The sequence below is a fragment of the Puma concolor genome, chromosome B2 (genome assembly GCF_028749965.1).
Source record: "Puma concolor isolate L17-30 chromosome B2, mPumCon1.1.hap2, whole genome shotgun sequence".
In the NCBI taxonomy this organism is placed as follows: domain Eukaryota; kingdom Metazoa; phylum Chordata; class Mammalia; order Carnivora; family Felidae; genus Puma; species Puma concolor.
The window spans coordinates 133,979,312-133,993,639 of NC_141671.1; the positions used below are offsets into that span (position 1 = coordinate 133,979,312).

The window sequence follows — 14,328 nt, forward strand, 5'->3', positions numbered from 1 at the left end:
ATAACCAAAAACAGGCTTTAACACCATTTCCGGGTAATTCACCACCTGGTGAGATACTGGCCCTTTGATCTCAATACCCGGAATTGGAAGTTAGGGAAACGGGGTGCACTCTTCTTCCCCTTCCACTCTTCTTACTCTCACATTGAATCTGAGTAGCTCACCTGCCGATTTTCTTCTAGGTCACGTTATGGATCACGCTTGACAGATTATTTTATATTCAGTTTTTCCATCTGCAGTTGCTCCACATTCAGAGTTCAACGTGTATCAATTGCCCTTCTTTATACTTCTAGCTATTTTTGTTTTTATATGATAGGCTATAGCATTTGGAATGGTTTCATTCTCCTCCAGTGCCCCCTCAAAATTGCTCAGATATGTCCTCTTCCCTCCATGGCAGTAGGAGGAGGAATTTTGCCTTGAATTTGGTGTCAAGAGAATCATTTTAGACTGAAATCTACCTCAAGCAAACGTGCTCATGGTGCAAACAGTCATTACTGTCTGGTCACTACGTGGCTTGCGTGTGCATGTCAGGTCCCCACCACCCAGCCCATTCAGCCCCATCAGCCTGGACCGTCCAGAGAGTTTACAGAGTTATTTCATGACCGCTAACTGTGAATTATCTTTGAATACTTCCTATATCTGTAACGAGCATTTTTATTTTGGTTCAGCTTTTTCCCTATTTGCTCATAATTTTCATCTAGTTAATATTTCTCTCCTTTTCTCACTTTCAAACATGAAAGAAAACATTAAATTGACCACTTGTATAGCCACCAGCCACATTTAGTAATTGTAAATCCTTCACTCTATTTTTTCTCACCCTACCCTTTCTCTTTCTTTCTTTCTTTCTTTCTTTCTTTCTTTCTTTCTTTCTTTCTTTCTTTCTTTCTTTCTCCCTCTCTCTCTCCCTCTCTCTCTTTTACTCTGTCCCATGTTCTCCCTGAGCCATTTGAAAGTCAGGTGCAAATATCACGAAACTCGATATCTTAATACCTCAGCTTATGTTCTGTAAGAATAAGGATAATTCTCATATAGCCATAAGAGGAGTGAAGAAAGTTAGCAATAATATCATCAACCACAACTGTCCCATCCACCTCTGCTTTCTCTCGGTGTGAATCAAAGCAAACTACCCATTTAAACTGTTCACAGTTAATGTAGCCATTCTGGCAACCAGAGAAGTGATGATACGGTTCGTCCATTATGTAATTCTTTCAAAATTCCACTGCAGGATGGCAAGATCTGAATATAAATTGCCCACATGAATATAAAAAACTCCTTATCTGAGAAGCCTGTGATTACATAACATTGATGTGATCTCCCCGGGCAACTAAAAATATATTGGCTGCAATTTTGAAAAAAAAAAAAGAAGACAAAATGCTTTGTGTGTGTGTGTGTGTCTTCTTGTGCATGTGAAAACATGAATACCATAGTCCCTCTGGATGAGGAGGAAGCTGTAAGCACTGGTCATAATGAGAAATTCTGTGGAATTATTAATTTATCCATAGCTACTTTGAGTAATATCTACATCTTCACCTCTTGTATGTTGACCAGACTCTGTTTACTGAAGTTGTTGGTGATCATCTTAGCTTCAGACTATCGCCACTTTTGGGCAGATAGCACCTGACAGGTGCTGCTGCTAAATGACATGATACTGGACAGTGGCAGTGGCAGACCCATTTGCTTTTGTAAGTAAACATTTATTGAAGTATAACAGACATACAGAAAAATAGAGAAGTATGAGTATGCAGCATACCAACTCTGTTCTAGCTGTTCCCTCTGCCTAGAATACTCTTCCACTGGATATACTCAGGGCTTATACCCTTTCCTTCTCTCAAGTCTTCACTTAAATGGCAATATCTTAGTGATGCCTTATCTAATCACCAAATGCAAGATTGCGATTCCTTATTCCAGGCACCCCCCTATCTAGGACCACCATGAGGCAAATGAGGTGCCTAGTGCCCAGGATTTAGGGAGGCACTCACTCTCGAGGTTGTGCAAGTGCAGGGTACATACTTACACAACGCTGAGGGTGGGTGTCTCTTTAAATTTGGTCCCTAGGTGCTACACTTGCCTCACCTTGGTCCCTGCCCTGCACCCTATTCCTCTTTCTCCCTTTAGTTTTCTCAAAACCCTTCTCTAGAATAATAGCTCCTCCTCAGGATGGGGATATTATCTGTTTTATTCACTATGTCTAGCCTTGACATGGTGCCTGGCACATTATATGCACTTTAAACGCATGTTGTAAGAGAATGAGTGAATAATTGAATATATATGTTCTGCATAAGCATTTCATTCCTCTATCAGTACACTTAACACATTATATTAGATTTTGAGCTCCTTAACACCAACAATTGGCTTCTTCAATAATTTATCCCATGCATAGCACCATGTCTGACACACTGGCCACTAAACAAAGGTTGATTAATTGAATATATATCTACCAGGCTCTGAGATATAATTTTGTTTCTCCACATAACATGTCATCGCCTTAGCAGCCATTGTTACACTAGGAGGGCCTGCCTTTTGAAAATAATTGCAGATAACAAGACTGAGATTTGCACAAGATACCAATCCCTTCTGCAACGGCTTCCTCATCTACAGAACGCACGTAATTAACTCCACTGCATTGAGTGGCTATGAAGGGTTAGTGTAATTCTGTACAGAGGTCCTAGCAAAAAGCTGACTTTATATATGTCCATTCTTGTGATGATTTTAAGATTTTATTTATTTATTTTGAGAGACAGACAGACAGACAGACAGAGAACAGAGAATCCCAAGCAGGTTCTGCACTGTTAGCACAGACCTGATGCGGGGCTCAAACTTATGGACTGCGAGATCGTGACCTGAGCCAAAATCAAGAGTCAGATGTTTGACCGACTGAGCCACCTTGGTGCCCCATTCTTGTGATGATTTTATATTCCCATGCCATTTTTATTATATTTTCCGTATAACAAATTGCAATGTAGGGATTTTAATTGATATTCTGTATTTACTTTTTGTAGGGTTTTCATCCCTTACTCTTCTTTTCCTTTCTTTGAATTCATTTCTGTTTCTTCTGTTTATGTCATAGTCTATAATATTTTCCTCTTTTCATCTGTCTACATTATTGAGAAATTAATATGGGCCAAGAATTATACTAGTGATGCAGATGGGCTGGGTCTGAGGATCCAGGGGAAGGTCCCACAAGACCAGCCAAAAGGGTCCTTGACTTCACACAGGATAGAAACCAAACACCAGCAAGAGAAAGTGGAAGAATTTATTAAATAGCCTGAGTGACAGATGATAGCAGACAGAGTGTCGGGGAGACTTGAAAAGGAAAGGAGAATGAGTCTCATCATTGCTTGGGGTTAGGGGTTCATATTAGAAAAGGGTCTAAAGTACATGTTTCTTCAGGAATCCAGGGTAGAGTCCATTCAAAGGTGAGTATGAGGTATACAATAGGTATTATTCCATACATTACTGAAGGTAGGAGTATTGATGCCAGTATCAGCCAAGGTTTGTTTGCAGTTAGTGTCCTGGAACATGTTTGGAATTTGGCTCTTCTTAGGTGTTATCAGGTATTTGGGGCCTAGGACAAATTTCAGAGAATGATTAACTTTCTTACTTTCCCCTTGAAGTGAGAACATAGCTTCATTGGCTTATTCAGAGGCAAAATATGGAACATGAGTAAATGGGGCCTAGTAGAAAAACAGCAGAGATGGAACTTTTCTTTTTCTTTTTAAAAAAAAAATATTTGTTTGTTTGTTTGTTTATTTATTTTGAGAGAGAGAGAGACAGCACAAGCAGAGGAGGGGCAGAGAAAGAGGTTGAGAGAGAATCCCAAAAAGCCTCCACACCATGAGCACAGAGCCCAATGCCAGGCTACATGTCACGAACCGTGAGCTCATGACCTGAGCTTAACCAAGAGTCAGATGCTTAACTAGGTGCTAAACTAACTGAGCCACCCAGGTGCCCCAAGATGGAGCGTTTCTAACATGGAGTCCCTTCAGCTTTAGTACCTCACTAGTACAGGGAATGCAAAGGAAGCTCAACCATGGCCCATTCCTTGGAGGAACTCAGTGTAGCTGGAGAAAAACATCAGCCATTAAGTTGATTGGGGGGCAGGGTTAGCTCTTCTCTCTTGTAGCTGATTCTCCTCCAGTCCTGATTAGAGTAGACTCAGTTTCTTTATTCTGTTTAGTCTTTTAGGCAGTTCTCTTCTGACGAAAATTTTCTCTGTTTCCTTTGATTCACAGTTACCTTTCCTTCATTATTTTCTCTTGATGTTATTTATTTTCTTACGTTCTTTTTCTAAATAAAACCTTAATTTAAAAAATCCATTTCACGTTACTTCAGAAACTGAGTCACAGAATGAACACTTGCTTTCCTATTGTATAAATCTTTTAAGACTCCTACAGTGTGTATGTAATTGAATAATGGCATTGCGTGTACCAGCAGGTCACCTAGTCTCACTAGCAATCAACAGCACTGTGTACGCAGGATCTAGAAAGAATCAAAACAGGCTGGGGGCCTTAGTAAGCCTTGGTCCTTCAAGGGCAGTTTCAGTAAAAAATCAAAACTGTTGTTGTGACTCAGATCTATCATAAAAAGTATTTTCTGTGACAAAAGTGAAAAAATACTTTATTCAGTTATTGGGTGTATACTACAGTAGTCTCCTCTTGTTTGTGGGGAATATAATCCAGGACACCTCCCTCCCTATGGATGGCTGAAATCCCAAATAGTACCAAACCCATAATATATGCTATGTTTTTTCCTAGATTTATATACCTATGATAAGGTTTAATTTATAAATTAGGCACAGTAAGAGATTAACAAAAGTAACTAATAATGATGCCACTGTACATGCGAAAGAAATATTAGTAAGCCTGACTCATATAAAAAAACAAAATATACAGGGGCGCCTGGGTGGCGCAGTCGGTTAAGCGTCCGACTTCAGCCAGGTCACGATCTCGCGCTCCGTGAGTTCGAGCCCGGCGTCGGGCTCTGGGCTGATGGCTCAGAGCCTGGAGCCTGTTTCAGATTCTGTGTCTCCCTCTCTCTCTGCCCCTCCCCCGTTCATGCTCTGTCTCTCTCTGTCCCCAAAATAAATAAACGTTGAAAAAAAAAATTAAAAAAAAAAAAACAAAATATACAAAAAATCAGTAATATGATTTTGATTTGAATATCTGAAGGAGATTTGAACATAAATGAGAGACAACAGGCTCGAGTTCCGGGGGGCACGGTTTAAGGCCTTCCCGGTTTCCGCCCTGAGCAGGAAGGGTCGCTGCCCCCCCAGTCCCGTCAGCCGAAGCACCGAAGGTCAGCGGTGTCGCAGGAGCCCCGCAGACCCAGATGCCGCCCCCCCCCCCGCCCCCCACTCTGGGTTCCAGGCCCGCGGCCCCCCGTCGGGATGAAGGCAGCAAGTGGCCTGTGCGGGAGGGGGGGGGGGCGCACTGTCATCTCGAAACCAGTCTAACTGTGAGCACGGCAATGAGAGCAAACTTCGGACAGTGCATCCGAACACAGGAGGAGAATAAGCTACTGCTGCTGTTTCTGGTTTTTGGCACAGGACACTCGGCCCCAGTCGGACCCCACGTGGAAATGAAAAGGTAGTGGGGGTCATGGGAGGCTGGAAGTCATTTAGCAAACTGTAGATGAGTAAAAATTTGGACTCGTCAGAAGAGAGTCAATGGCCCAGGCTCTTCTTCTCTTGAAAGGTACTTGAACGAGGGGCGCCTGGGTGGCTCCGTCCCTTAAGCGTCGGACTCTTGCTTTCAGCTCAGGTCATGATCTCACGGTTGGTGAGTTCGAGCCCCACGACGGGCTTTGCGCTGACCGTGCGGACCCTCCTGGGGATTCTGCCGCTTTCTCGCTCTCTCAAAATAAATAAACAAACAAAAGCATAAAAAAATAAAGATACTTAGATTAATTGGGTTTTAAACTGTATACCAGTATTTTTGAAGTTCATCCGTCAGGCCATGGTTGGCATGGTTTTCCCTCCTTTGTACTATTATTTAATTAATTAGCATTTTTCTGTCAACGAGTCCCTTTAAAAATGGCTTTGGCCTCTGGGGCGCCTGGATGGCTCAGTCGGTTGATCTTCCAGCTTCTCCTCAGGTCATGATCTTCATGTTCATGAGTTCGAGCCCTGCGTCGGGCTCTGTGCTGACAGCTCGGAGCCTGGAGCCTGCCTCGGATTCTGTGTCTCCCTTTCTCTCTGCCCCTCCCCCGCTCGCTCTCTCCCTCTCTGTCTCTCTCTCAAAAATAAATAAAGCACTTAAAATTTTTTTTACAAAAAAAAAAAAAAAATTAGAGACAACAACAATATTTTAAAAAACTGTACCTAAATGAAACATATCTACCATATAGATATGAAAAAAGCTAGCGGACAAAATCTAACTTGTAGTAATGAAATGCCAACTATATTTTAGCTCTTAGAGAATTGTAAATAAGGCCCTGTTTGAAAGGATTTACTGCTCCAGAAATACTGTCTGAAGCTTGTAATGTTGTACCTACCCTTGAGAGTATTGACACAGATGGACTTTGGACTTGTGGAGAAAGGTGACATTCTAAATGAGAGATTATGTTCATTCTTTATGAAAATGTATTTATTTGTTTGCTATATGGTTCCACGTGAGAGCCATGGGTTAACACCCACCTATAAACACACACACGCACACACATTCTGTCTTCTTTATCTCTCTTTCTTTAAACTGTATTCTCTAGGTTACTCCTTGCACAAAGCAAGTCAGATGAAACACAAATTTGATGATGTTTCTAGTGTACTTGAAACCTCCCTCCAAAACAAGCAAACAAAAACAGAGTTATGTGGACATTAATGAGGACACAATGAGGAGTTGGCACAGAGGCTCTGTCCTCATTTGACAGACTTATGTAAGAAATTATTAACAAAGTTAAGTGCAGAAGCAAGGACCAGGGACTAAGTGAATGCCTGACTAAAGAGCTTATGTTGCAAAGGTATTGGGGTTGGGAGGCACTAAACTTCTTTGAGTGCCCTAATTGTATGTTTTAAAAAGATTCAAGTCACCACCCACTGACCACCTACTGTGTGTTTTTGGTACATATCTATCCCTTGATGACAATGATCTGAAAACAATGAGCTGCCTTGGTCCCTTCTCTTGAGGAGCCCACTGGCCATTCCCGTGATCTAGGAAGCTCTGCATGTTAAGAAATTAGAGAAAGAAGTAAGAAGTAAGAGTAAGAAGTAAGTAAGTAAGCGCAAGAAGAAATTAGAGCATGTTGTATAATTAAAAGACAGGGCCCAGAATTCAAGTGTAAAGTGTTAAAATCTCAGTCTAGAGGGGTGACTGAGAGATGGAAAAGACAAATCAGATATTATAGACATTGTATGCCAAAAGTACACATACTTGGTGGCAGAATAAAGAAGACATAAAAAAAAACTGCACGTGAGCAGCTTCATTTTTTATTATTAATAAATAATTATATAATTATGTTTTATAATTTTATAATGATATAATTACATAATTTTATAATATTTGTATAATTATAATTTTATAATTGTTAATTATATAATTGCTTATATACCTTTATATAATTATATAATTAATAGTAAAGGTATAAGTTAATCATTTATTCATTCATTTATTCAATCATTTAAAACCTAATTTTAAAGACTTTCCAAGAGTCACTCATAGGATCTACCTTCACTAGTCATCCTGAATAAATAAATTTGCTTAGCATTATCACCTTTTGAATTTGTCAAATTAGTAGCATTAATTTTATAGTGAGAGAAAAACACAAAGCTGACTGAAGTCATACAGTACTTTGTGATGGCTTTTACTATACTTTTTATACCAACTAAAATAAGAAAGTAGTATTCATTTATTGAATTTTTCTCATATATCACTTAAAAAATTATTATCTAGAATGTAAATTTTCCATGCTTATTTTGAAGTTGGGGCTAGTTTTTGAAAAGACAATCTGATTCTAGTTTCTAAAGTCATTTGAAAGTAAAAGAAGAAAAAGAAAACATTTTACATTTTCTGAAAATATACTGTTATTTGATATTTTATATGTAATTCTAAGATAAATATATAAATTTTGACCTGCTCTGTGAGAAGATAATTTTATTTTCACAAAAGCTAGAGTTTGTATTATTTTAAGGTATGGCAATATTTACAATTTAATTCCTGATTTTACATATGAAAACATTTAATAATATTTACTGTGTTAGGGAAGAACTTTTGCTTCTAGCCATGAAAGAGTAACGGAGTCCAGACTGCCTTTTGCTGTAAACAACTAGAAAACTTGACATAATATATGAAATAACTGTGTTCAGACATTGGAAAACAGTGCATGACCTTGATTCCAGGGAAGTGTAGGCAAACAAACAAGATGAACCCAAAAGTCACTAAGGCTTTATGCCTGGAGGCAATTCCCTGATTGTTGTGCAATGAAAGAGAATACAGAGCTTGGAGACCTTGCTAATTTAAGAAGACAGAAATCAAGATTTAGGAAGGCTAAGGCAGCGAGAATTTGTACTGCAGTGTAAGGGAGAGGAGATCTATTCAGAAAGAGTCCCAGAGGTTAACACACAGGTTCCCTTGAATATTTGGCCAAACACCGAATTCAAAAAGTCCAGGTAGAAAACAATTACTGGGGACCTGGAATCCCTGAGCTTACACAGACCCAGGAATTGTCTCATTTTTCACAAGCCAGAGTGGAGATACCTTGTTGAATACACAAGGAATTAAGTAGAAACCCCAGGTGATTACACTTTAATATGAGGCTTAATTATTTCTAGAGCAGACAATCTTCTAGACTTATCCTAAAAGATTAAAAACAAGGCTCAAACTGAGCCACGAGTAGTTTAACTGCCATCAGAACAAAGACCAATAATTAATTCTTCAGGGAAAAACATCCAGGACTCTATGCCTTATGTACACAATGTCCAACATCTATCTGATCAAAATATTTATATCCAACCACATCAATGATTATACTAAATGTAAATGTATGAAACACTTCAATGAAAGGCAGAAGTTCTCAGACTGGAGATGAAAGCAAGATCTAATTATGTGCTGTTTACAAAAAACTCACTTTAAATGCAGTGTGTTTTGACTTTTTTTTATTATGCCAAGTGAAATTTGCTTACCAAACAAATTGAAAATGGGAGAAAGTTTAAACTACTCCAATAATAAATGATTCTTTGTAATTTTTGATTCACTGTAATTTTGGGCTAAAAATAATTTTTCTTCCAACAATTTATGTGATCTTTTAAATTCACTAGAGCAAGTCACAAGGCCAATAACAGGGTTGACTTTCTTAGCCATCATTCTGTTTTTATGTGTATAAAGTTGCTCATATGTTCATAGTTACAAAATTCATTTAAAAATCCTCAGATTTTATGAATAAATAAGGTTTTATTACGTAAGAAATTTGTGGCTAAACATTGCTCTTTCAGAGAAGAAAAATTAATTTTTATTTTTCTGAGAACAACTAATACAGATGAATATAAATAATAAAATTTAGCTGTTTCATTTTGGTAACACTAAAAAATATAATGTCATCAATTCCCTTTATGAAAGCAATTATTTTTGAAAAGCCTCCAAACCCAGCATGGAATGAACTGAAATTCACATCTGAACTCGAAGATAATCAGGCCTATTCGAATGCATGTACTTAATGTTCCTCAGCATATAGGATATTTTGAAGAATTACTCTTTTTTTTATTGTAATATGAAAATAAGTCCTTATATGAAATAGAAGACTTTCTGGAGAGACCATCTTTAAGGCGTATGCATTATCTCTGTGTTACAGGTCATACGGAAAGGAGAAGTAAGTTGCTGCTGGATTTGCACAGCCTGCAAAGAGAATGAATACGTGCAAGATGAATTCACCTGCAAAGCCTGTGACTTAGGGTGGTGGCCCAGTGCGGATTTAACAGGTAGGAGCTGCCTCACTTTAGATCTTGTCACTGACTATGGGCTTTCCCAATGTGCTCATTGTTTAAAATATGAACATGCAGTTCGTGCCTTTTTCAATGTTTATTTACAGTGTGCACTTTAAAAAATTTTTTTAATGTTTATTTTTGAGAGAGAGGGAGAGAAAGAGAGAGAGAGAGAGAGAGAGAGAGAGAGAGAAAGCATGAACTGTGTGTGGAGGGGCAGAGAGAGAGGGAGACACAGAATCTGAAACAGGCTCCAGGCTCTGAGCTGTCAGCACAGAGCCCAACGTGGGGCTCAAACCCATGAAATGCGAGATCATGAACTAAGCCAAAATCGGACGCTTAACCGACTGAGCCACCCGTGGGCCCCTAAAGTGTGCATTTTTTAATGCTCACGTCAAAGAGCACAGAGAAGCCGCTTATAACTTTTCCAAGATTTATATTGTAAGACAAGTTCATTTAAATGTTTATTTATTTATTTATTTATTTAAGTATTTATTTAAATATAAATAAAAGTGTATTAAAGGGACATTCTGGTATACCAGCTATTTTCTGTTTTTCTTTTCAATTTTTTTTTAAAAGATATTACTAGTCACCTGCATGTATATTAGCAAACATTTCTTGAACATCTATGCATGAGGCAGTATTCCTTTGCTTTAAATTTGTCTTGCTCTATTATTTTATTTTGCTTAAAACTTATCAGGGAAGAAACATGTAAAAAATAATCTAAGATTGTTTTAATGTAGTAGAGATATTAAGAAAGTACATAAAACTTGTGAGGCAGATAAGAAGATGAGAGGAATTCCAGAGAGAAAGTAGAAGATGGGAAAAATGAAGGCATATAACACGTGTGGGGAAAACCACAAGTGTGTGAGGCTGGTTGGTAGACACAAGGACCTAGCAGAGGCCAGAAGCGAGACTGGACAAGCATGCTGGAGGTTGATGGTAACAATCTTCTGCATGACCTTTTCCTAAGGGTTTGGACTGTGGCTTTAAGCACAAGAAAAACACGGAAGGATTTAAAGTAGCAAATAACAGGGGCTCCTGAGTGGCTTACTCAGTTAAGCGTCTGACTTCGGTCCAGGTCATGATTTAATGGTTAATTAGTTCAAGCCCCGCTTCAGGCTCTGTGCTTACAGCTTGTAGTCTGGAGCCTGCATCGGATTCTCTGTCTCCTTCTCTCTCCACCCCTCTCCCATTCATGCTCTGTCTCTCAAAAATAAATAAATGCTAAAAAAAATTTTTTTTTTTTTTCAACGTTTATTTATTTCTGGGACAGAGAGAGACAGAGCATGAACGGGGGAGGGGCAGAGAGAGAGGGAGACACAGAATCGGAAACAGGCTCCAGGCTCCGAGCCGTCAGCCCAGAGCCTGACGCGGGGCTCGAACTCACGGACCGCGAGATCATGACGTGGCTGAAGTCGGACGCTTAACCGACTGCGCCACCCAGGCGCCCCGCTAAAAAAAATTTTAATAAAAAAAATAATAAAGTAGCAAATAACATCATGACATCTGTGTCCCCGAAAGATGCTCCTGGTGGTAGTATAAGGAGTGTAGTGATATTGGATGAAAAACAGAAACTAGGAAGCTATTGTATTGGTCCAAGTGAGTAATTTCAAAGGCTGTAGACTAGGGCAGCTGCAGCAGGAACGGAGAGGAATATATGAATGCAAGAAAGGATTTATTAGTAAAGTCAATGGGAATCATATGGATGGATTATCAGTTTGTAAGTTGCATTAGAGAAATGTTAAAATACACAAGTTTTGTTTTCTGTGGACCCTGGTATGAACTCACACATGAGATGTGTTTCACAAATACCTTTCAGAAATTTTAGGAGTAATAGAGCCATGGAAGCTGCCATCTGAGTACACAGAGATTTTTGTCACCTGAGTAATCTCATCCCTCCTTTTAGAGGGGGAAGCTGAGGCCCAGAGAGGTGTACTTGTGTGCCCAAGGTCACGAAACTAGCTAGAAGCCGAGCTCAGTTCCCTGGGTCTTGATCCTCTGCCCCCTGGGTGTTGTTGAAAATCATTAGGGAGGGTAACATTCCTGATTGTTTTTTTAATTTTTTATCTGTTCCCAAATAAGAACAGCAACTAAGAAATTGTATGGCTTACTCAAAACACACCAAAAATGGCTGGGTAAATAGAACCAGGTCACATAATGAAAATTTTACTTGTTTAGTGAAGTACCTTGTAAAATGTTAATCTTGTTAGAAAAAGTTAAACTAAAATGAGTGTCAGAAAGCCTTTAGAAATTGTTGAGTACAAAGATCTTCTTTAAAGAAGGGAAATTAGATTAGAATATTTTTGAAGGTACAAACTGTATCTCACTCATATTTTTATTCTGTAGCTGAAAATTGTTATTCAACTTTATTATGCTTAAAAACTCCCCAGGAAATACCCACTTCCAGAGAATCCCATTCACTAGTTCTGAGATGGGACCCAGCAGATTCTAAGGTGCCTGGTTCCTGTCCCATCCCTTTAGAAACATTACTCTCTGGCTCATAGTCTAGTGTCTTGAACATCATAGCTGCCTCATAAATGTCCTATTAAGAGAAATAGAAAGAAGAAGGGGCTCACCTAAGTTCATCCTGGTCAGTGTGTTTGGTTAATAGAGAGAATCCACTATGAGAATCCAGTGTTTCTATCCCTGGGTCTAACTTATCTCATGGTTGCATGCAATGGAATGGCTTGGAAAAACTTTTCCATCCACTTTTGGCCAACAAGACTTCTCTCCCACTCGTGCTGTGCCTCTGTTCACATCTTTATCCTCCTCCATATAGTGTGTGCTTCATGCTGGGTCTTTTTATCTCAAGTCAGCCCTCTCTGCTCTTTGACGGAGACTGCAGCTGACTAGGAAGAGGCTCGGAGACAAACCTAGCCTTTCTCTGGTTCATCTTAGAAGTCAGAAGTTCTGGCTTGGAGGTATAAGAATTTTTCTTTTACCTACCTTTTCTTGGGTTTCCCCCAACTTTTCCTACTGCTCCATTTTCACTTTGGGGCTTATTTCATACATGATAAAGAACGTCTATCCTATTTTAAAACGTTAAAATACAAAGAAACTTTTTAAAAAGATCTAATACGTTATCATAATGGAACTCAAAGTCGTATGTTTTATTCCCTAGAGATCTTCCATTGTGGGTATATTTTTGGCCTACTGCCAAATGATCATCACCATTGAATTAAGGCTCTTTGAGTTAGTAGTGCATAAAAAAATATCCTCCTTGACTGTACATAGATATTTAATATGATTATCTTTCTAAAACAGTTAGTCTATCATCCATCATATGTGTAAAGGTCACTTTAGTTGAGCCGAGCAACAAATCAGGCTGCCCTTTTCTAATAGCAATAGATTTGATTATTTTGCAAATATATATGTATATATATGTGTGTGGGTGTGTGTGTATATATTAATATAATGTATATAATATATACATAAGATATATGTGTGTGGGTGTGTGTATATATATTAATATAATGCATATAATATATATACACACACCCACACACATATATATCTTTTGTTTAGGATCTTTCAGAATACACATCTTTGATGTTAATTTATACTTAGTTTTAATGACACCTGTCACTTCTGGATTCCTTTCAGCCTTACACATGAATGGAAAATGAGGTCTTATTTGGAGGCATGTCAGGCTCAGAACAAGGGTGCAGCACATGGCAGTGTCTTATTGGTTGTTGCCATGGTAGCAGTAGTTGTGAAAAGAGAAAACCCACAGGCAGAGAATACCAAAATTCGGTAGAAATACTCGGAGGAGTAAATGCATTGCCTTTAAGTAGGTGTTTTGTGTTCACAGGTGGATCTTCTTTTGACTGAATTTTAGTTAATTTAAAAGAATGAGAAATCATTCTTCTTTAGGAAATGGTGTTTTTTACTGAAGGTGGACTTTGTTTATATGCATAAAATCATTTTACAAGATAGCTACTCTCCCTATATTTTCCAAAAACTCTAATATTAATGAATAAAAACATGTTTATAAGTAAGTTTTATTTTCATTAGAATATGTTGTTTTTTTGGCTCTAAAGAAAAAAATGGTACATTTCTTAAAGGAAGCACTTTCTGTAGCACTTGCGTTCATAAGTTTTTCATATTTTCTTCTTGGAAAAATGCACATTTTAATTCAGCACTTACATTTCACACTTATTTCTTAAGATGCATAAACAGAGATCTCTTCTGACGCGATATAAAACTGGACAGTAATTTAACAATCCACGAACCAATTATACGTAATCTGATGCTACTTATTTCTGTTCACAAGTCAAATAGGATGAGAGGATTCTTCAGAAAACCAGACTACACTAAATTTTATCATTAAAAATAGAAAATATTAAGCTATAGAAATTAATTAGTTTTTACCATTTTTGTCCATCCCAACAGTTACTGTGACCTCTTACACTATCTACTCA

At 38.4% G+C, this 14,328-nt stretch overlaps 1 protein-coding gene across 3 annotated transcripts in view; it reads left to right on the forward strand.

Moving 5' to 3' along the window:
* GRM1 (glutamate metabotropic receptor 1) overlaps positions 1 to 14,328 on the forward strand; it is a 416,877-nt gene that overhangs the window by 359,685 nt on the left and 42,864 nt on the right. For all 3 annotated transcript variants that reach the window (XM_086708072.1, XM_025925255.2, XM_025925256.2), the window contains exon 7: positions 9,775 to 9,901. In XM_086708072.1, coding sequence (XP_086564198.1) covers positions 9,775 to 9,901 — 127 coding nt within the window. The remainder of the gene's footprint in view (positions 1 to 9,774; positions 9,902 to 14,328) is intronic.